Source organism: Narcine bancroftii, chromosome 6, assembly GCF_036971445.1.
Source record: "Narcine bancroftii isolate sNarBan1 chromosome 6, sNarBan1.hap1, whole genome shotgun sequence".
NCBI lineage: Eukaryota > Metazoa > Chordata > Chondrichthyes > Torpediniformes > Narcinidae > Narcine > Narcine bancroftii.
Genome location: NC_091474.1, coordinates 161,099,250 through 161,123,548, shown reverse-complemented (window position 1 = coordinate 161,123,548; position 24,299 = coordinate 161,099,250). Strand labels below are relative to the sequence as shown.

General features: G+C 39.8%; 1 protein-coding gene across 11 annotated transcripts in view; it reads left to right on the top strand.

The window, feature by feature from the left end:
* Positions 1-24,299, top strand: part of agbl5 (AGBL carboxypeptidase 5) — a 167,014-nt gene that overhangs the window by 80,293 nt on the left and 62,422 nt on the right. For 10 of the 11 annotated variants that reach the window (XR_011340474.1, XM_069886507.1, XM_069886501.1 and 7 more), the window contains one exon: positions 20,874-21,080. Coding sequence is in view for 10 of the 11 variants with exons in the window: in XM_069886507.1 (XP_069742608.1) it covers positions 20,874-21,080 (207 nt within the window). In the remaining variant the exon portion in view is untranslated. Of the gene's footprint in view, positions 1-20,873; positions 21,081-21,622; positions 23,642-24,299 lie in introns of those variants that run through there. The other variant, XM_069886510.1, reaches the window with a different exon arrangement.

The window sequence follows — 24,299 nt, the reverse complement described above, 5'->3', positions numbered from 1 at the left end:
CTAAGGCAGCTGACGTTCAAAGACGCAGCCTAGTCCTGGCATAAGTAACAACAAAACACATTCGACGTATTAAAAAGGCAAATGCCATGCCCACCTGTTCTATCGAACTACGACAAAAGAAGACCTGTCTTGCTAACCTTTGATGCATTACAATATGGTCTGGTTGCAGCATGCCTGCAAAATGGAAAACCAGTAGCTTTCATATCCAGATCACTCACCAACACTGAGACCAGGTATGCCCAAATAGAGAAGGAGTTGTTGGCAGTAGTTTTTGCCTGCTTAAAATTCAACGACTACATCTATAGTTGGCCAGTGACCATAGAGACTGACCATTTACCTCTGGTCACAATTCTGAAGAAGCCAATTCCCGGAGCCCCTGCATGATTACAGGGAATAATGCTCAAGCTTCAAAAATGCACCTTGACTTTAGATTACAAGTGCAGAAAAGAAATGCACTAGCCAACACGTTATCCCATGCTCCCAGAAAATGCATGATCCAGCAAGCTGAAGAAGAGGGCACTTTTGATACAATGACAGTAATGCACATCTCCTCATCCCAGTTGGAGGAGCTGAGACAGCACATGACTGAAGATGCAACTTTGAGGACCCTGGGCACTTTTATCAAGGGTGGCTGGCCAGACAAGCAACACAGACTGCTACCTGAGGTACAACCCTATTTCCCATTCTGGGATGAATTACGGATCGATGATGGAATCATAATGGAGGGCCTGAGAGCAGAAGTCCTGAGTTCACTGCAAAACATCTATGTCAGCATCCTGCACAGAGGGCACCCTGGTGCAGAAGCAACCAAATGCAGGACTTGAGCCATAGTTTTTTTGAGCAGGGATGACCAAAGACATAGACCAGGAGGTAAAAGCTTGCTCAGTGTGCAACAGCACCAGGCCTCACCAGCAGAAAGAGCTGCTGCAATTCCACCGGTGCCAGACCTCCCCTGGTCAACCATGGCAACAGACATCTTCAAATGGCACAGTCAGCAGTATTTGGAACTTATCAATTCATACTCTGGATGGTTTGAGTTAGACCTTTAACCTGACATCACCGCTTTGGCAGTCATTACTAAGTTGAAGAGGCACTTTTTTGTGCATGGAGCACCTCACACTTTGCTATCTGACAATGGCACACAGTTTACCAGTGAGAAATTTAGGCACTTTGCAGCAACATGGAATTTCAACCACATCACTAGCAGCCTGGAGTACCTACAGTCAAATGTGTTGGCTGAAAGAGCTGTGAGGAGCACAAAAGAGCACATGTTGAAGTCTCACAGGGAGAAGACAGATGTGTTCCTCAATCTGCTGAACCTAAGGAACATCCCTCGCGATGCTACATTGAGCTCTCCAGCACAAAGACGTGTCCAGGCAGATGCAGACAACCCTGCCGTTGGCAGGGAGGCTCCTGGAGCCCCAGCCAAAGGACCCACAAGAAATTGTCTCAGCTACTAAACAGGAGACTAACACAAAAAGGTGATACAACAGCTGACCGCTCGAGCCATTAGCTGAAGGGCAAGTCATAAGGATGCAGACTCCACAGGGTTACGACAGCATGGGCATAGTCGAAAGGAGCTGCCTGGTAAAATCAGAAGGAAGGGTGTATCGGAGAAACCATCGACACATCCTACCCATAAGGGAGCCAGCCCCATCTCAAACCATTCCTGATGAGACTGTATACCAGGATCTGGAATGTTAACCCAGGGTAGGCAAAGCTTCCTCAGGAACAGCCCATGAAACAATTGGCTGCAATCCTGAGACCATGGATGGCACATCCTCTCAGGTTGAAGCACCCCAGGCATCCACTTCCACCAGTGGCTACTACATAACATGCGCTGGGCATATTTGTAAGCCCAACTCAAAATATCAGGTCTAAACTGGACTGGCTGTCTTTGCTCTTTACCCACTGCAATTGCACTGCAGCTACTGTACTCACCACAGCGCTACTGCGCATGCATGAGTCCCCATGAGGCATGGCAGTTAAAAACAGAGCTTGGCTGATAGCAGACGCCATTACAAGAAGCTCCCATTGTACATAGGGTTATGAGCCCAGATGGCCCCAAAGCCCAGCAGCAATATATAATCACCACAACAAATGGTTACTTAAACAAAAGTTGCTTTTAATTATCTTTAAATATGAAAACAGATTCACACTTTAACTTATCACTATTGACTTAACTAACCTGACTTAACCTCCTTCTAATTCTAAGCACACATGTATGTAATGTGGGTGTAAGTTCAGAAAAGTTCTTTGATTCACAGTCCAATCTCACTTCTCATTCCTCCACGTTTACTGGTTGCAGGCAATTCTTATACTGTGCACAGAATTTAATATTTATAAAGTTCACCAGGCTTTGGTGCTTGAAAGGTAAATGATTACTGCTCAGGAAGGTTCTTGTCGGTTTTCAGAGAGAGATTTGTTGTTTCAGGACACCCACAACTGATTTCTTTTTAATCAGCCACTTTGGTGTCTTGCTGACGAAATTTGCCCCATCAAGTTTCTCCAGATGATAGCCTCTTTCTTTCAGGTCACCACAGAGTTCTTCTCTTCTTTCATGAACCACAAGGGCTTTGACCAGGCTGAACTAAGCACTCACAACCCGTCTTCCAAATGTGGTTTTCCACAAGCTTGCCAGCTTGTCCTGTTCCAGTCAAAGTTGCTGCTGCTGACTAAAGCTGTAGAGCTGATCTGTCTGTCTGTCTGTCTCTCTCTGCCTCTCTGTCTCTGTCTCTGTCTCTCTCTCTCTTTCTCTCTCTCTCTCTCTCTCTCTCTCTCTCTCTCTCTCTCTCTCTCTCTCTCTCTCAGGTACCTCTCCAGACAGAATGCGGCTCCGACAAGTTCTTTTATCTGTTGCCTTTCTGTCAACAACAATCCATTAGTGAAGTCTCTTGGGCACTCTCCAAAGCTTTTGCAAAGGCTCTGGGGCCCTATGTCTAGCATGGGCAGAGCTCCAGTATTTTAAATAGGATCTATTTTAAAATGTTTGTATGTGACCAACATTAATAAACCTGCCCCAATTTATCTCCCAAAAACCTTTCTGTATTCTGTCACATTTTCTCCCTTCAAAGGAATTTTAACTCTTGAGTTAAGATTCAGTTATAATTAAACTGTCTTTAAAATCACTAAAGAGATAACAATATACAATATATGATGTTATAATAAAGTAATGTTGAGAGTATATATTTCTATACATGATCAATTTTAACATCCTGACAAAAAATCTGCTATCACATTATTTGTACCACTGATATGATTAATTTGCAGATTATATTCTTGTAATATTAAACTCCAGTTTAACAATCTTCTGTTTTTATTCTTTATTTTATTCAAAAGCACCAGAGTATTGTGATCAGTAAATATCACAATTGGTTCATGAGAGGTACTGAGATATACATCAAAATTCTGTAGAGAAAATATAGACAACAGTTCCTTCTGAATAGTGGAATAGTTCCTTTGATGTACATTGAATTTTTTTTCAAAAGTAAGCAACTGTGTGGTCAATTTCATTATGTTTTTGTAATAAAACTGCACCTGCTGTTCCTTCACTGGCATCCAATGCTAAAGAAAATGGTAATGGCATAGCATCTCCTTTAAATTTTCCAAAGCTGTCTGACAAACTTTAGTCCACACAAATTTCTCCCCTTTCTTCAAAAGATTGGTTAAAGGAAGAGCAACCTCAGCAAAATTTCCTAGAATATCCTGCCATTTCCAAAAACCTTCTCACTGCTTTCTTGCCATTGGGAATAGGAAACTCAGAAATTTCACTCACCTCAGCTTGAATAGATGCAACTTCACCATGACCAACTACATGACCCAAGTATGTCACAGTGGCATTTGCAAATGGACTCCAAATACCTTTGCAAAAGCTTTGGGAAGTGCCCAAAAGACTTCACTAATGGATTATTGTTTTGAAAAGCAACAGATGAAAGAACTTGAAGGATTAGGTTCGAAGCCTCTGAGTGCTGCTTGCTGCTCTAAGAGGGTCATGTGGTTTTGCAAGCAGAGAGAGTAAAACAGGTTTTTCTCTGTTAGAGAGAGAGAGGGAGAAAATGCAGTTCAGCAGCAGCAGCTGGAACTGGAACATGACAAGCTGGCGAGCTTGTTGAAAAACCCCATTTTGAAGACGGGTTGTGAGTGCTTAGTTCAGCCTGGTCAAAAGCCCTTATGGTCCATACAATAGGAGAAGATTGGCTGCCTAATATTTTACTTGAAATAAGAGAAACAAAAAGGAACTCTGTGGTGACTTGAAAGAAAGAAGATATCATCTGGAAAACTCTGATGGGGCAAGTTTCTTTGGCAAGACAGTGGAGTGGCTGATTAAAATTAATCAGTTTGTGTCCAGGAACAACAAATCTTTGTCTGAAAACCAACAAGAACCTTCCTGAGTGGTAACCATTTACCTTTCAAGCACCAAAGCCTGGTGAACTTCGTAATGTTAAATTCTGTGCACAGTGTAAGAATTGCCTGTAATCAGTGAACTTGGAGGAATGAGAAGTGAGATTGGACTGTGAATCAAAGAACTTTTCTAAACTTACACACACATTACATACATGCTCACTTAGAATTAGAAGTGGGTTAAGTAGTTAATAGTGATAAGTTAAAGTGTGATCCTGTTTTCATGTTTAAAGATAAATAAAGGCAACTTTTGTTTAAGTAACCATTTGTCTTGGTGAATATCTATTGCTGCTGGGTTTTGGTGTCCTCTGGGCTTGTAACAGCAGTCAAACGTCATTGTCCACATTGGTACCAATGACGTAGATAGGAAAAAATATGAGGTCCTAAAGAGGGAATATATGGGGATAGGAAGGAAGCTAAAAAGCATGACCTCAAGGTTGGTATTCTATGGATTGCTACCAATGCCTTGCACCAGTGAGGGCAGGAATAAGAAGGTATTGCAGATAAATAGTGGTTGAAGAGTAAGTGCAGGGGTTCAGATTTGTGGATCATTGGGATCTCTTCTGGGTAAAATGTGACCTGTAGAAAAAGGATGGGTTGCACTTGAAAAGGACGGGGACTAATATTTTGGCAGGCAGGTTTACTTTAGCTGTTGGGGAGGGTTTAATCTTGTTTGGCAGGAGGATGGGAACCAGAATGAGAGGGCAGTAAATAAGTCAGAAGATACACTGTGTAGTGAGATTGTGAGAAAGGATAGGCTGTCAATAGGCTAATGGAAACTGAAGAAGTCAATATTAATACCATCCAGCTGGGATATGAGATGTTGTTCCTCCAAGTTGCAGGTGGTCTCAAGTCTGGCATGAGACCAAGAACAGACATGTCGGCAAGGCATTGGGGCAGGGAATTGAAATGGGTGGCCACAGAGAGATCTTCCAGTTTGTGTTCAGTCTCTCTGATGTACTGGAGATCACAATGGGTGCACTGGATGCAGTAGATGATAGGGGCTCTGAATGATAGTGTCCAGGACGTGAGGGCACGTGGACAAGTGGAGCATCTCCTGTGGTCACGGGGGTAGGTGTTAAGTGGGGTGATTGGTAGGAAGGGAGGAGTGGCGATAAACTCATGGAGAGAGTGGTCCCTGCAGATGGCGTAGAGGGGAGGAGAAGGGAAGTCATGTCTGTTGGGGGATCATGCAGTAGGTGGCAGAAATGGTGGATGATGATATGTTGGATGCGGAGGCTGGTGTGGAGTTAAGTGAGGACAAGGGGAATCCTGTCCTTGTTGTGCATGGGAGTGGAGTGGGACAAGGCAGATGTGCAGTTAATGGAGAATATGCAGGTGAGGGATGAGTTAGTGGTGGTAGAGTGGAAGCCATTTTTTTTTGACGAAGGAGAACTTCTCAGATTTCCTGACATAGAAGACCTTGTCCTGGGAGCAGATGCAACAGAGACAGAGGAATTGAGAGAAAGGAATGGAATCCTTTCAGGGGACAGGGTGAGAGGAGATGTAGATGAGGTAGCTGTGGGAGTTGGTGGGTTTGTAGAAGATGTCTCTTGAGGGCTCGTCTCCTAAGATGGAGACCGAGAGATCGAGGAAAAGAAAAGTGTTGCTAGAGATGGAGCAAGTGAATTTGAGATTGGGGTGGAAGTTGGCAGCAAAGTGGATAAAGTCGATGAGCTCATCATGGGTGCATGAGGCAGCACCAAAATAGCTGTCAATGTAGTGGAGGAAGAATTGAGGATCCTTGCCTATGGAGGCTTGTAGCTTTTATCTTCAACATACAGCATCATAACAAGCTAATTCAGCCCATGAACTTTTGCCACCCATTTGACGTACAACCCCCGGTACATTTTGAATGGTGGGAGGAAACCCATGCAGACACAAATCACTGGTGCTGTAACAGCATTGCTCTAACCATCCATTACACTAAATGCACCGCATGGATTTCTCAGTGTGGCCAACAAAAAGTCAGGCATAGATGGGGCCCATGACTACCCCTTTGACTTGGAGGAAGTGGGTTGAGTCAAAGGAGGTTATTGAGGATGAGGACAAGTTCTGTCAGCTGGAGAAGGGTGTTGGTGGAGAGGGACAGGTTGGGTCTGTTGTCGAGAAAGAGACGAAGGTCTTTGAGATCTTCAGTATGGGGATGGAGGTGTATAGAAATTGAATGTCCATGGTTTGATGAAGCAGTTAAGTTCAGGGAACTGGAAGTTGTTGAGGCCATGTGAAGTATCACAGATGTAGCTGGAGAGGGGCTGAACCAGGAGAGACAAAAATGGAGTTGAGGTAAGCGGATACCAGTTCGGTGGGGCAGGAGCATGCAAAAACAGTGGATCTACTGTGACAATTAGGTTTGTAGATCTTTGGTAGGAGGTAGAACCAGGCAGTGTGGAGTTTGGAAACAATGTGGTTGGAGACTATAGGGAGATAGCCAAAAGTTATGAGTTCAGAGATGGTGCTCGAGAGAATACTTTTAGTGAGTATTAATGGGGTACTTTTGGAGGGATAAGTAAGACGAGATGTTTGAGAGTGGTTGTCTGGCTTTGGCCAGATAGAGATCAGTGCACCACCACAATAGCACCTTTGATGGTGAAGTTAGAGTTAGGGCAGAGAGAGTGGAGGGCAAGGCGCTTTGATGAGGTGAGATTGGAATGAGTGAGGGCAGTGGGGAAATCAAGATGGTTGATGTCATAGCGGCATTCAGAAATGTAAAGGTCCAGAAACAGATAGAAAGCAGGAATGAGGTGTCCAGGAGGAAAACGTTCAAGGTGGGAGGAGTCTGTAGTGGGGGAGGGAGGGGGGGAGAGTGGAGAATCCTGGTTGGAGAAGTGAGTACAAAATAAGAGCCAACAGAAGAAGAGTTTGGCATCATGGCGAGTGAAGAACTCATTGAGTTATAGACGAAGAGTGACGAAGGTGAGGCCTCTACTGAGGACAGAGCGTTCTGTCTCTGAAGGTTGGAAGGGATGGTAAAGACCAGGCAGTGGTTGCAGAGAGGGTCAAAGGGATGAAGGGTGTTGGGGTAGGGGAAGGATGGGGTGCAGGAGATAGAGGGAAGGAAGCATCCAAGGGAGGGGGGGTAGTGAGTGGGGCCAGAGACAGAAAGTTCTCATCTGAGGCTTAGACTTGTGAACGTCATGGCCAGGAGGAGAATTTGCATTTGAGGCTCAGTCATGTAGGCCGCCGAGGTCATGGTAGGATTTCACGTCGGGGGTTCGGTCCTGTAGGCCGCCAGGGCCACAGAGGGAGTTTGCACTGGAGGCTCTGTCCTGTTGGTCACGGGGCTGAGGTGAAGGCCTGTGTGAGAGGTTTGGTCCTGTAGGCCGCCAGGGTGAGAATTTGTTACAGATATTCAGTCCTGTAGTCCACCAGAGTGGGAATTTGTGATGGAGATTCAGTCCTGTAGGCTGCCATGGCCATGGTGGGAGTTTGCAATGGAGGCTTGGTCTTGTAGGCTACAGGGGCCGAGGTGGAGGCCTGCGTGAAAGGTTCAGTCCTGTATGTCATCAGGGCCATGGTGAGAGTTTACAATGGAGGATCAATCCTGTAGGGTGACAGGGGCATGGTGGATACCTGCATTCGGTTAAATGGAATTCAGTCTTTGGCAAGAAGAGACATGTTTCAGAAGACCGCAAATGCCTGTGGGGGTAAAAAGACACTGATGAGAAATGTATACAGACCTCCAAATAGTAGCCAGAATGTGCCTAATGAAACCACAGAAAAGGCATGAAAAAAGGGGAATGCAACAATAATCAGGGGGATTTCAATATGCAGGTTGATTGGGAAAATCAAGTTGATTCTCTTGGGATTCAGTATCCCAAGAGAAGGAATTTATCGAATACCTTCAGGATGGCTTCTTAAGAACAGCTTGTGGCTGAGCTGACCAGGGAATTCAGGATTGGGTATTGTGTAATGAACCAGAGTTGATAAGAGAGCTGAAGGTAAGCGGAGCCTTGGGAGGCAGTAATATGCTAGAATTTGCCCTGCAATTTGAAAAATTAAAATCAGAGGTGGAATTATTCCCCAATGGAATAAAGGGGACTACAGAGGTATGAGAAAGGAATTGGCAAAGTTGATTGGAAAGGCACACTAGCAGGGAAAGTGGCAGAGGAGCAATAGCTGGAGATTCTGTGATAAATAAGGAAAGTGTGGGACAGCTGTATTCCAAAAAATAATAAATATTTGAATGGAAAAATTACACCATTGTTGCTGACAAGAAAAATCAAACCCAAAGCAGAAGAAAGAATAAGCAAGGTACCAAAATTTAGTGGGTAAATAGAGGGCTTAGAAGCTTTTAAAACTGTACAGTTTTAAAACTGCAGCTGAGAAGGTCATTTAGATGGAAAAGAAGAACTAAAAAAAGAGGCTAGGAAATAAAATCAAAAAGGACACAAAGCTTTTTAAAGCTTTTTAAGAGAAAAGAAGAAGCAAGAGTAGATATTGGTTTGATAGAAATGATGCTTGGATAAAATGTAATGGGAGACAAGTTGAAGGACTGAAGTTTGAATCAGCCTTCATTGTGGAAGATATTAGGAGTATACTGAACATTCAAGGGTGTCAGGGAAGAGACTTGAGTGCAGTCACAATCACCAGAGAGATGGTGGTTGGCAAGCTGATAGATTTAAGGGTAAATACAGCACCCTCCATAATGTCTGGACCAACATTTTTTCCTTTTATTTGCCCCTGTGCTCAACAGTTTTAAATTTATAATCAAGCAATTCACATGTGACTAAAGTGTACATTCCAGATTTTATTTGAGGATATTTGTAAACATTTTAGTTTCATCATGAAGAAATTACAGCACTTTTTCTACATAGTCCCCTCATTTCAGGGCATCATAATGTTTTGGAAATTTGTGTTCACTGGTGTTTGTGATTATTCTGTTATGTTTAATTGCTTCATTGGTGCAGGTAGAAGAGAGCTAGGCTTGTCTCTAAGCTTTTGATCACCTTTGGAGCCTGTAGATGTCATTTTTTAACATGAGGACCAGACATGTGCCAACGAAAGTCAAAGAAGCCATTATGAGGCTGGTAAACAAGAATAAAACAGTAAGTGATATTGCCCAAACCTCAGGATTACTAAAATCAACTGTTTGGAACATCTTTAAGAAGAAAGAGCATACTGGTGAGGTCAGTTATTGTAAAGGGGCTGGTATTCCAAGGAAGATCTCCACTGCTGATGACAGAAGAATTTCCATCAGAATGAAGAAAAATCTTCAAACGCATGTCCGACAGATCAGAAACATTCTTTGAGAGGCAAGTGTGGATATATCAATGACTAATGTCCATGGAAGAATTCATGAAAAGAAATGCAGAGGCTACACTGCAAAATGCAAACCATGGCAAAGGTGGTATGCTTTGGATCATAGACAATTCTTTTACACTTCTGCATTTTGCACTTGCCATCACACTGATACAGGTTAAATTTGGTCTCATCTGTCCACAAGACTTTTTTCCAGAATTCTGCAGGCTCTTTTAAATACTGTAATATTTCAGTGGCTAACTAGTGGAACACTGCAGCATCTGTATTTCTTTTCAGGAAGTCATTCTACAGACAGTAGTCAATGACATATCTACACCTGGCTCCTGAGGAGTGTTTCTGATCTGTCAGATGTACTTTTGGGAAATTTTCTTCATTATGATGAGTATTCTTCTGTCATCAGCAGTGCAAGTGTTCCTTTAATATCAGTACTTCTGTGATTATAGAGCTCAGCAGTGTGCTCTTTCTTCTTAGTGATGTTGATTTTGGTAAACCTATGATTTGGATGATGTCTCTTGCGGTATTATTTTTGTTTTTCAGCCTTATAATGGCTTCTTTGTCTTTCATTGGCACAACTCTGGTCCTCATGTTGAAAATAGGCAACTACAGACATCAAAGGCGATCAAAAGCTTAGAACAGGGGTGGGCAATCTTTTCTTAAAACTCACATTTCACCTTAAGTATTCCCTATGCACCTTAAGTATTCCTTATGCCTCAAGTGTTCTGTGATTGGTAAGGGATTGCTTAAGGTTGTACGAGAGTGGTGTAGCGTCTGCTGTGGCAGCGCTGCCAAATAAAGAGACATCCACACAAGGTGAGTGTAAAACAAAGACTGGCTTTACTGGTTTGAATTCCCTGCATGGGTGCGCTGGCCTGCCCACTCCCGGTGATGTACCCTCTGACTTCCGGAAGTGATATGTTTCCCCCCCCCCCACCCCGGACTTCCAGAAGTGATGCCATCGTGTCACTCTCCGGCCAGATGGCTGCTACGCAGGCTCATTCTCAGCAGTGAAGGGGAGCCGTATCATCTTGGATTGGCTGTGTGTTGCAGCAATTTGGCCTGTTTGTCCTTGCGGCTGCTCGGCCAACTACACCAGGAAGGGAAGGTTGAGAACCACTGCTCTAGTCCCAATTGTTACTGAAATATTTTCCTTGAGAAAAAATGCCATTGGTCCATTTCCTTTGGAGTTATGAAATCATGCACATAACGACTCAATTAGGTAGAATTAAAACAGTGGTTTTCAAACCCTTACTAATCACAGAGCACTTATGGCATACTTATGAATACTTAAGGTGGAATGTGAGGTTTTTTTTAAAAAGGTTGCCCATCCCTGGCTTAGAAACAAGCCAAGCTCTCTTATACCTGTACCAATGAAGCAATTAAACATATCTGCTGAGTATCCACAAACACCTGTGAAGCCAAATGTCCCAAACAACATGTTGCCCTGAAATGAGGGAACTATGTAGAAAAAGAGCTCTAATTTCTACATGATCAAATCAAAATGTATATAAATAACCTTGAATAAAATCTGAAATGTGCAATTTAATTGCATGTGAATTATTTGATTACAAATTAAAGTTGTCGAGCACAGTGGCAAAAAATGGAAAAAAGTGCCTTTGTCCCAAACATTATGTATGTTGACATGTTGGTTTGACTTTGTAGAAATGTCAGCACTTTTTGTACACAATCCTCTTATTTTAGGGCACCATAATATTTTGGAAATAGCAATGGTATGTATATTAAAGTAGTCACGTTTAGTACTTTGTTGTCTACCCAATGACCTCAAAGTCTGTGATTCATAAATATCACCAGGTGCTGAGTATCTTCACAAGATCACAAGACAAAGGAACAGAAGCAGGCCACTAGGCCCATCGATTCTGTTCCGTAAATCTACACTAAGCTATTCTACATTAGTTCCAATTTCCGGCCTTTTACCCATATCCCTTGATGCCCTCACTTATGAGATACTTGTCTATTTCTTGTTTAAATGCTCCTAGTGATCTAGCTTCCAGTGCTGTATGCAGCACTGAGTTCCACAGATCCACGATCCTCTGGCTAAAGAAGTTCTTCCTAATCTCTGTTTTATATGGATGACCTCTAATTTTCAGACTATGACCCCTTGTCCTCGATTCACCCACCAAGGGAAACATCTTACCCGCATCCACCCTATCTAAACCTTTCAAAATATGAAATGCCTATATGAGATCTCCTCTCATTCTCCTATACTCCAATGAATACAACCCAAGAGCTCCCAAACGTTCCTCGTACATTAGCCCTTGCATTCTGGGTATCGTCCTAGTAAATCTCCTCTGCTCCCTCTCCAACAACATCACATCCTTTCTAAGATAGGGGGCCCAAAACTGCACACAGTATTCAAATTAGGTCTCACCAGTGCCCCATAGAGCCTCATCAACACCTTCAACACCTCTTTTTTCTTATACACTATTCTTCTTGAAATGAATGCCAACATGGCATTCACTTTCTTCACTACCAATCCCACCTGGTCATTAACTTTTAGGTTTCCCTGCACGAGGACACCCAAGTCCCTTTGCACATCCGAGGGCAGAATTTTCACCCCATCCACATAGTATTTTGCCTGTTTATTTCCACTGCCAAAATGTACAACTGTACATTTCTCTGTGTTAAATCTCATCTCCCATAATTTTGACCAATCTCCTAATCTCTCTATATCCTTCTACAACTTTACGGTTTCTACTACACTTCCTACTCCGCCACCTATCTTGGTGTCATCTGAAAATTTGGCCACAAAACCATTCGTACCACAATCCAAGTCATTAATATAAATTGTAAACAGCAGCGGCCCCAATACCGACCCCGGTGGAACACCACTAGTTACATGCAACCATCCAGAATGGGAACCCTTAATTTCAACCCTTTGCTTCCTGCCTATCAGCTACTTTTCTATCCAGTTTAATAACTTCCCTGTAATTCCATGGGCCCTCATCTTATTTAGCAGCCTAATATGCGGCACCTTATCGAAAGTCTTTTGAAAATCTAAATAGATAACATCCACGGCCTCTCCTTTGTTTATCCTTGAGATTTCTTCAAAAAACTCTAATAGGTTAGTCAGGCAGGATCTACCCTTTAAAAAACCATGCTGACTTGGACCTATCCTGTCATGCATCTCTAGGTATTTCATCACCTCATCTTTAAGGATCGACTCTAATATCTTCCCAACCACCAACATCAGAGTAATCAGCCTATAGTTTAAATTTTTTTTTCTGTCTCCCACCTTTCTTAAACAGCAGAACCACATTTGTGACCTTCCAATCCTCTGGCATCACTCCAGAGTCTATCGATTTCTGGAAGATCATCGCCAACGGATCTACAATCTCCATAGCCTCCTCTTTCAAAACCCGCGGATGCACCTTATCTGGTCTGGGAGATTTATCAATCTTTAATCTGTTTGGTTTGTCTAGCACAATTTCTCTAGTAACTCTAACTGAATCTAACTCTACTCCCTTAAGCCTCTGACTGTCCGGGATATTACTAATGTCTTCCACGATGAAGAGACGTAAAATACTGATTAAGTTCCTCTGCCATCTCTTTATAACCCATTACAATTTCCCCAGCATCGTTTTCTATCGGTCCTATGTCAACACGTCTCTTTTATTTCTTATATATTTGAAAAAATTCTTAATATTGCTTTTAATATTGTTAGTTTATCTTCTTTCATAGCTCATCTTTTCTTTCCGAATGACTTTCTTTGTCTCTTTCTGTAAGCGTCGAAAGGAATCCCAGCCCTCTGATTTCCCACTAATTTTAGCTTCCTTGTCTGCCTTCTCCTTTGCTTTTATCTTAGCCTTCACCTCTTTTGTTAGCCACAATGGTACCATCTTTCCATGGACAAATTTATTTTTCCTTGGATTATATCTATCTTGCATGTCTTTTACTACTTGCAAAAATATCTTCCAGTCCTGGTCTGATCCTCCAGTTATTTTGCTTTCCCTCTTTAATTGCGCCATTTACTTTCTCATACCAGTGTAATTTCCTTTATTCCACTGAAAAATTGATACATCCAATTAAATTTTTTTCCTTTTTCAAATTTAAATTAAATTCAAACATGTTACGATCGCTGCTTCCTCGAGGTTCTATAACCTTTAACTCCCTAACGACCTTGGGTTCATTGCGCATGACATAATCCAGAACTGCAGATCCTCTGGTGGGCTTCTCAACAAGCTGTTAAAAATAGCTATCTCTTAGGTTTTCTACAAACTCTCTCTCCTGGCTTCCAGTATTTTCCTGTCTCTCCCAATCCCCTGCCATGTTAAAATCCCCATAATTATTTTGACGTTATCCTTGTGCCATGCCCTCTGTATTTACTGCTGTAGCTTATTATCCACTTCCCAGCTATTGTTTGGGGGCCTGTATATAACTGGTAATATGGTCTTTTTACCCTTGACATTTCTTAATTCAACCCATCATGATTCTATCTCTTTGACCCTATGTCCCTTCTTTCTATTGATTTAATGTCATTTTTGATCATCAGAACCTCCCCTCCTCCTCTACCCACCTGCTTATCTTTCCTATGGACTGTGTAACCATGGATATTGAGCTCCCAATCACACCCCTCATTGAGCCACGTTTCAGTAATGGCTACAATGTCATAGTTTTTCAGTTGAATCTGAGCAACCAGGTCATCCCCTTTGTTTGTAATGCTACGTGCATTTAAATAGAGTGCCCTTAAACCTGATACCGAAATTGTATGTCCATATTCTTTTTGTACAGCACTTTTTCCTGCCTGCTCACCTGCCTTTTCTTTCTGTTGTTATTGAGTAACTTCACTATTTATTTCTCTCCCTGTTGTAATTCCCTATCTTGCTACCGTCCTATTCTCTGCACTCTCATTTTGAATTCCCTCCCCCTGCCAAACTAGTTTAAACCCTCCCCAACAGCTCTAGCAAACCCTCCTGCCAAGATATTGGTCCCCTTCCAGTTTCTGTGCAGCCCATCCTCGTTACAGAGGTGTGACCTTCCCCAGAAGTGATCCCAATGATCTAGGAATCTGAAGCCCTGCCCTCTGCACCAACTCCTTAGCCACGCATTCATCAGCCATATCTTCCTATTAGTACCGTCTAGCACATGGCACAAGCAGCAGTCCAGAGATTACCACCCTCGAGGTCCTATCTTTTAACTTTCGACCTCACTCCCTATAATCCCTCTTCTCTGGTGATGCTCTGCCAGGCCTCTACTGCAGCCATCTTCCACTCCTGGTTGTTTCAGGGGCTTTTTCCCTTCAGTTTTCTCTTCAGCATTGGATTTAGATCAGATAACTGACTTGGCCATTCAAGAATTTTCCAGTTTTTAGCTTTGGAAAAACTCCTTTGTTGCTTTAACAGTAGTTTTTTGGATTGTTGTCTTGCTGTTGGATGAAGTGCCATCCATTGAGTTTGAAGGCTTGGGGTTTCAATTAATTAGGATTAGAAAAATCAAAGAGCTGGAAGTAATTATATTTAATTATAGTTGATTATAAGACTGATATAAAATAATTTCAGAAACAAAACTAACAAAAACATTGGACTATATAGTCAAAGCATTGATATTGAAGCAGGATATGCTGACATTGTTGGACATCACTCAGACCACTTTGGGAGTGCTGAGTGCAATTCAGGTTGTTAAACGACATGAAGAATGTGCAAACATGACAAAACTGGGGAGAATATGAAGAAGAGTTGAAATGTAAGATCTTGCATAAAACATGCATAAACCTTACAATTCTGCAACTTTCAGGATGAGAATAAACTCCAGAAGGTTGTTAACTCTGCAACACCACAGTCACCAGACTTCACGCCATCGAGGACATCGACATGAGGTGGTGTCTTAAAAAAGCAGCCTCTATCCTCAAAGATCCCCACCAGCCAGGCCATGGCCTCTTTTTGAATTTTTTTTTAAACTTTATTTAAGATTTTATAACATGAATAACATATAGGATTACATTAAAAAAATTAAGAATAAAATAATAAAATTACAATACAGTATCAGTAATCTAAATAAACTATACCCTCCCCAATAATTATTACACATTAATAACCCAACTCAAATTAGTCCAATCCCCCTTTCCCCCCTAAAATAAAGAGTGAAGAATTAATAAAGTTAATAATATATGTGAGAAAAAGAAAAACCCACTTACAAAAAAAAAACAAAAACATAACCGATTAAAATACTAACAAAAAGAAAAGTAATTAATACTAAGATATCAGACTTAAAAAACATATTTAAATCAAACTTAAATGCATATATTTAACAAACGGAGTTAAGATGAAACATATATTTAACTCAAACTTAATATAAAAAATTAGTAAAGTTAGTAACATTATCTATCAAAAATTCTTAAACAATAATCAATTCTTAAAAAAAATTGTAGCATGGAAAAAAAAGATGAAAAAAAAAACTTTCTCTATAGAGATAAACCTTCACCAAATATCAACTAACTTCACATCTATCATCATATTAGTCACATAAACCACCATCTTAAAACAAAATTCAAACCTCATTAAGCATTGTACAATTCAATTTTAGTACTCTTCCACCATTTTTCCCTTTTACTCTTGAATAGTTATCCAATAAAAGCTCCAATACCACATTTAAATATCCCCAATCATTACGTTAAAATTCAGATATCCAAATAATAAAAACACATCTCCAACGAAATCTATATCTTCAACAAATGGAGCATAAACCACAAACAAAATTCAAGCCTCATTAAGAATTGTACAATTCAATTTATAACTTTCACCATTATTCCCTTCGTTCTATAACTAAAATAGCAAAATAATATACACCAGAATTACCACTCCTTTCACCTTAAAGTTAAAGAAAAAATATTAAAAAAACTTATCCATCCCATTCACATTTAAATTTCAAATATTCCTTATCTACTGAATAAACTTTACAAATAAAACCACATCAATTTTTAGTTTTTTAAACAATCAAATACTTTCTTATGCTTTTTTTAAATATTTAAACAAAAAAAAACCCCTTCACTCTTTAATCTAATAATACAAAAAAAAAGAAAAAAAACGGGTAGGAGGTTAAAAATACCCCCTCCCGTCTAAACTGCGCAATGCGGTAACTCCCAAAAAAAAAATGGGTGTGAGATAACTCACACGTAGCAGATGACTTTCAGGAAATAGTGCCTATCCAGTTCTCTCCCCCAACTCTCACTTCATCTTAAACTAATATCATTATTATTTAATATCCCTTTTTTTTAAAAAAAACATTAGAAAAATAAAGGACAACTCTTCTTTTAATCAGCTCCAACTGCCGAGTCACCATTACAACCATTCCTTCTTGGAGCACGGCTCTTTTCTTCCATCTCTTGCCTCCTTAGAGATCGCGGTGGACTATGTCTCTGTTGAAACTGAGTAATTGACAGCTCTTGAGCAAATGCTATAGCTTCCTTTGGAGAATCAAAGAACTTTGGTTGGCAACCATCTTGGAAAACCTTCAAAACAGCTGGATATCTAAAGGTTGCCTTGTAACCTTTCTTCCACAACAACTCTTTAGCAGGATTGAATTCCCGTCGTTGGAACATAACTTCTTGACTCAAATCTGCATAGAAGAAAACTCGATTATTTTGAATCATCAAGGGTGATTTTCTCTGTTGTGCATTTCTAATAGCCACTCGTAAAATTATTTCTCTGTCGTAATAATTCAAGCAACGAACCAAAACAGGTCTTGGACTTTGACCTGAAATAGGTCTTCTACGCAAGGCTCTGTGAGCGTTCCAGTATTATACCTTCCGGGAAATGTTCTTGACCCAGAACCTGCAGAATCCATTCAGTAAAAAATTTTCTTGGGTCTGGTCCCTCCATACCTTCCGGCAAATCAATAATCTTTATATTGTTCCGTCTGGATTGGTTTTCCAAATAATCAATCTTTTTCACCAAATTTTTATTTTGAGTTCGTAAGTCTTCGACCATTTTGGTCACATCAAAAACTTGATCCCGTATTTTGTCTATATCTTCTTCACACAAACTAAATTTATCTCTCACTTCAAGCTTAAAAGCTCCAAACTCAGCCATCTGTTGAGAATGTATTTTCACCAGAGTATTAAACCTAGTACCAAGTTCAGTCATAATCTTGGATAATCCCTGCATTGTATAAGATAATTTAGATTCAAAATTCACAAAAATCTTTTCAATTGGAAGAGATTTTGGCTCAACAGATTCCTGCTTCTTCTATTCTGGTTGCCTTCCTTATAGTATGACTGCATGTGGAAACCCCAGCCACAGCCTCTCCAGCAATGACTGGAGGATGCTGGCCGGGGTTTTCCCCAGTCCATAATGTATTAAGTTCTCCCAGTACATCAAGTTGTATAGGTTCTTCTATTTCAAAAGATGCAGTTTGCAGCGCCACCTCTACAGTTGACAAATGCCTTTGAGTAACTCTTTGTTCTAAAGGCTGTTTGGCGCCCTCTTTAGGGGGCTCTACCGATGTAACATAGAGCTCTACATCCGAACACTGTACCTCTCTCCTGGGATCCATTTCACGCTGAGTCCCGGTGTCTTTCCTGTAGGTAGGCTCCAAAACTTGAACTTTTGGAAAATGTAGTTTTTTGATGATCTGTTGTCGTTTTTTTTTTGCTCTTTTCCACCAATTGTACCATCATAAGTTAAATTAACAGCACTGAAATTATCTAAACTTTTAAAGAATTTTAACGGGCATTTCTAGACAAAACAATAAGATAGAGTCAGGAGAGGACTGGAAGACACGTCTGATCCTCACGCCATCTTGCCACGCCCCCCTCTTTTTGAAAATTTTATTTGTAGTTTTACAGACTCAAACTTTACAAACATTGCAGTGGATCACTCCGCTCCTTTCACAGATCGGTTTATATTGCGTCCTTATTTCCCTCCCCACCACTTTTCATCACCCTCCTACCCCAACATTAACAAAGAGAGACAAATTTCAATTACGAAAAAAAGGAGTGCCAGCCAGGCCTCTAAATTATCTCCTCATTCTCAACATTCTGGGATTTAGGTGCAGAAGCCTAAAGACGAGCACTCAATGGCTCAAGGACAGCTTCTTCCCCACTGCAATCAGATTCCTGAATGATCAATGAACCAAAGACGCTGACTTTTCATGCACTATTATTTAAATTTTTTAAAAAGTAATGTTGTAAAATGGTTATAATATGAACGCTTGCACAATGATTCTGCCACAGAACAGAATTTTCTGACTCATTCATGAGAATAAATTCTGATTCTGATTTTTGGCCACTGCATCAGGGTTAACTGAGTAAATTGTGCTCATGTATTACTCATCCAAGGGAAAGAAATAAACCATGCTTTAAGTGAATTATATCCACATTTGAATTAAGATGAATTTTTTGGAGATTATCTATGGGCATGACCCCAGCCCAGAAATATATTTATCCTGCATGGTAATAACTTTTATTTGAAGACACCCCATCTTCAAAATAATTATGCAAGATTTGACTTTTCAGTATTCTTTGAAAGTGATGAGTGAACCAGTTTTCATATTATTTGTTGATTGTGGGAAACATCGCAAACATTCCAAGAGTGTATGATTCCATGATTGAGTCAAAAGGTGAAGTGCTAGTTCTTGAGTCAAATTGGAATTAGTTGATGGAAAGGAAAAAGAAAGATTTGTTATCAAAAGTGCTGGAGAAACTCAGCAGATAATGCAGTATCAATAGGAAGTAACTAACATTTTGGGCTTGAGCACTTCATCAAGGTATGAGCAAAACTCAGACAGACGCCTGAATAAAAATGTGGGAGAGGAGGGAAGAAGCAGCAGGGGGAGGAGTATAGATTAACAGGTAGAAGGTCATCGGTGGACATAAGTGAGAGGGTAGAAGAGAAAAAAGAAGTGAGAGAGAGGAGGTGAGTAGCTCTCTTCTTGGAGAGGGAGGGAAGGGCAGTAGAGTGGAGGAAAGGGGAAAGTTAGTCTTGGGGGAGAGGTTCAATGGAAAATGGAGAAGTTGATGTTAGTTCCTTCTGGTTGGAGAATGCTCAGTCTAGTTTAGTTTTATTGGGTATCTGCCTGCTTTTTGCACATTCTTCAACAATGGGCTCACATCGGAAATGTTGGTTATCCTATAAATTTTGGATGGCTTGCTTAGTTTCTCCAGCACTTTAGTGTATTGCACTGTAGTCGCAGTATCTGCGCACTTTACTCTTTAACAATTATTACTCAATGTCATTTTAATGCAGATTTCACATTGAATTTGTTGATTGATCAGTACTGTATCTGATAAATGTGACATTTCATTCCTTGTTTGTGTGCTATCCCTTTTAACTGATCTTCCTCACACAGTCACTTGGCTCTCACATGAAATCCTGTGTCTGCTCAATTTGGGTAGCATAAAATATAGCAAAAATTTGGAATTGGTCTACCTGAAGATAGTGCACTTTGGAATTGTATCCCTTTGATGCACAAAAGTTTGAGCTGCTAATTTAGTGATTATTTTTTAAAAACTACATTCCAACTTGTCTCAATTGTAAATACTAAAACTAGTCATTCTGAATGGCTTCATGGAACTAATATTTAAATAATGTCATGCATTAGATGACAAGATTCTTAGTCATGTTGTCATTGTGTCTCAGAACGCAGAGGTCGCATCCAGATTTGAGAGGAAAGCTTCTTATTGTCACTCTTTGGCTTCACCATGAAAGAAATGAAAACTTTAAAAAAATCTTTCACCATGTTTATGTCATCTTCGTTCTGAGCTCCCTACAATGTATTCATGGAAACTTAGTGAAATTTTTGAAAGGTTTTATTACATTTTACTTGGGATCATATTGGACACTTAATTACAGGACTACTTCTTGATCATTCAGTAAGTATTTGGAGAGTATTTTATTTAGGTGAACATGAATACCTCATATGTATTACATTAACTGAAATATAGTTGCTGTGCTTTACAGAATTATTTTTTGAATAAAAGTCAAAATTTTAAAATGAAAGTCATGTAGTAAGTTATGTTGAACAGTTTGATCAGTATATCTCAATTTTTAAAATAAATATTTACATTTGAAATCCATGCAAAATTATTACTGAACCTCGTTTGCCGCACAGGCATTGCCATCAATGGGACAGGAAAGGAACAAAAGTGAACCTGGCTTAACCTTAATTTTTCCATTATTGCAACTGAAATTCTTTCAGATGAAAGTTGGATGTGGAATAAAGTTCATTAATTGTATAGCTTTTGTGTTTCGTTCATTTAGAAACTAGAGCACAGGATAAGCGTCGTCAGCATCAGGTCATGCTGCGAGCAGCAGCGGTCAACAATCCCAGCGGTCAACATCGTTCACCGACTTGTCGATACTTGCAGTGTCCAACATCTGTCTCCCTTGGATCCTCAAGAGACCTATCTCAAGTTCAGCTTTCCAGTTTAAGATCGTGTACTCTTCCAACGTCCTTCAACATGGCAGGTTTGTATGCAATCAAAACTCAAAGCATATCCAAGTATTACCCATCTCTGAAATCCAATGCCAAGCCAAGTTTGTTGAATGAAGCCTTAAGCAAACACCTCTCACCTCTGCTTCACCCAAGTATTTCTTCCCTGGGATTTCTGAATGAAAGGAACAGAATTTTGGGATCTTCGTATAGAATCAAGAGCCAGGAAGGAGGGGAAAATCAAAATTGAAAAAAAAGTGTGACTTACAGAAGGAAGGGATATACCTTCATAATTTTCATTATAGAAACTGTTGAAAGAGTGAGGGACTAACATGATGCAATTGTTTTGAGTCTCTCCTGATCTAACAGTTGATTGTACATTTGGTTCCACGAGCTGATTAAAAGGTTTGTTCCACCACAAAATGCAATTTCAAATTTATCTTTATTTCTTCCTTCTTTGGTGAATTAACATTGAACAAGCTAAGTGAAAAAGTTTAAATATTATTTTTAAAAACATATTTCCATCACAACTGGCTGGATATCAAAAAGTGATAGTCCATTTCTTTTCTCCTTCAAGCTCATCTTCGACAACGGAAATCAAGCTCAGTTGCAGTTCTATATGTTGATCCATGTGAGAATAACCAATTAATGAAAAAAAAAATGGCTTTGTGTTGAGATATAGATGAAATATTTGAATTTCTTTTACATTTTGGATTAACAATGTATAGATAAAGCATAATGTGTTTATAATCTATTAAGTATAAAAGGGTATCATGTCCTTTAATTGTTGATACGATGCTGAAAGCTTGCTTCTGGTTTAATGTGGGTCATTGCAAAATTCTATATTCTATACATTATCATCGTGAGATCAGGAAGTAATGTGAAATGCATTATTTTTCCTAATGCTAACAGGTAATTACAGAATAGCAATTTAATTTTGCGTTTGTTTTAGCTAAAATAGTTTTAGTCATAATAGAGGTAGATAATTATGAACGGTTTATGAAAAATAATTTTTCAAAAGTTGTTTATTGAAGTGTCCACGAGGACAAGGCACAGTTAGTGTAGTGGTTGGCGTAATGCTATTACAGTCCAGTGACCCGGGTGTCAAATTTGTCGCTATCTGTATGTACTTTCTCCCTGTGTCTACTCTGGGTGCTCTGGTTTCCTTCCATTCTCCAAAATGTATGGGGTTGTGGTTAATTGGGGTGAAATTGGGCGGCACGGGTTTAAATGGCTGGAATCAGCCTCAACCATGCTATAAATAAAAAAAAAAGAAAGCATATCAATAAAATTAATGTAACAGTGTGTTAGAATATGGATAGATAGAAAGTAAGTTAAATGTCAGAAAAAAGTTAGAAATTCATAAATCTATTTTATTATTGTTTCATGTGCCTGAAAGCTCTTGTGCCATCTCTCAAAAAAGATATTTAGTATGGTACATCACATCAAAATATGTTGACGTCAGTTATGCAGATAATGGTGAATAAAATTGCAAATTAATCTTATTGGGCCAATAAATTACTGTGTATTTTTATTTGTGGAAGTGTGCAGTACATTTTTGATTTGGAGATGATGTACTGTTGGTGCATCTGATGGTGTGTGGGTGGTGGCGAGGGGTGGAAAGAGTTGCTTCTTTTCATAGCTGGCGTAGAATGTCCCTTTGGAACTTAGAAGAATGCAAATTGCTGAGAGGGATTGACAGGGTAGATGCTGAGATGCTGTTTCCTTGGGCTGGAAGGTCTAAAACCAAGCTCAACATTTAACAGAAATTTATTTTTGGATTTATTCTATATTTATTGTATGCACTTAACAATTAAAACAATTAAGTGAGCCCATTATCACAACATAACATTGATAAGCCTTTCCTTTTTGCAAAATAAGATGAAAAGTAATGTAGTTTTATCAAAAGTGTTTGTTAATTATAAAACAGTTGAGGTTTGCTCTGAAACTATTATAAAACATTTGGATTTCGTTGCATATAGTGATGGAATCAAATTTAAAAGGAACTTCAATTCTTTGGCCATATGCTGGCAGACATGAATTTTTTTCCAGGAGATTTTTTTATTGTAATTATGGTTTGAACATTATTTTCCATCAAGTGCCAATGCAGTTTCTGTTTAGAATATTGGGTGTCTGAATTTGCTCCATCCTACATAAAACTGTGGAAAAGTGATTTTCCTCACATCCCCTTTGAACCTTTTACTGGTTTCTTTGAATTTGCATTCAGGCCTAGATTCATCATAAAAAGTGATTTTATAAAAATTTTTAACATTTTGAAATGCACGGACAGGAGTTTTTCCTGGTGCAGGAAGACTAGAACTGGAGGGCACAGATTGGGTACAAGAGGCAAGAAATTTTTAGGAGATCTGAGGGTAAGTTCTTCATCAGTATGACCCTCTGTGGAGCAAGCTGCCAGAGGAGGTGGTAGAGGCAGATTCAATTACAGGTGCTCCACTACTTATGATAGTCTGACTTGCGCTTTTTCAAAGTTACAGTGGTTCAAATCCGTACTTTCAATTTCGAATTCCGATCTGTTCCTGGACTTGCAATATATGCTTTAGTGTTCCCATCATCCTCACCATCCAACAATTAATTTTAGCTCAGTGCTTCAAATATTCTTCATGTCCAGTGTGCTTCCAGCTGTGGAATAAAGGTATTCAAAATGTAATTATAAAAAATGGTAGATGCGGTATTCTTTTTTGGCTTATGATTTTTTTTAAATTATGATGGGTTTGCCGGAATGTAACCTAAGGAGCACCTGTACAGCAAAATCCCTGTTATCCAGAATTCAAGCAACTGGCAATCTCAAGCATCCGGCAAAAAAAATCGCAGAAAATAGGTAAAGATACAGAGTTTAAAATTGGTGCCCCCTAACGGTTAGTTCACCAATCACATAACACGCAATCTCAAGCAACTGACAAATACACTTGGCATCTGCCAATTTCCATAGGTGCTGAATAACAGGTTTTACTAAAATCTTTGTCATGGCAGTGAAGGACTTGTATTTTTAAAAATAGTTTATTTTAAAAATTTGACCATAAAGACAGTCAATTACAAAATTAAAAATACAAAGTAAATCCACAATTTACTCCATGATGGTTGTACTCCAACCCCCACCACTCAAGAAGACCCCAAAAAAGATAGATATGGAAAGAAAAGCAAGAAAAAGAAATAGAAAATAAAGCAGACTGGATTGCTGAGAAGTGCCACACACTCCACAGGTCATAAATCATATTCTATTTACTTTTCTTTGG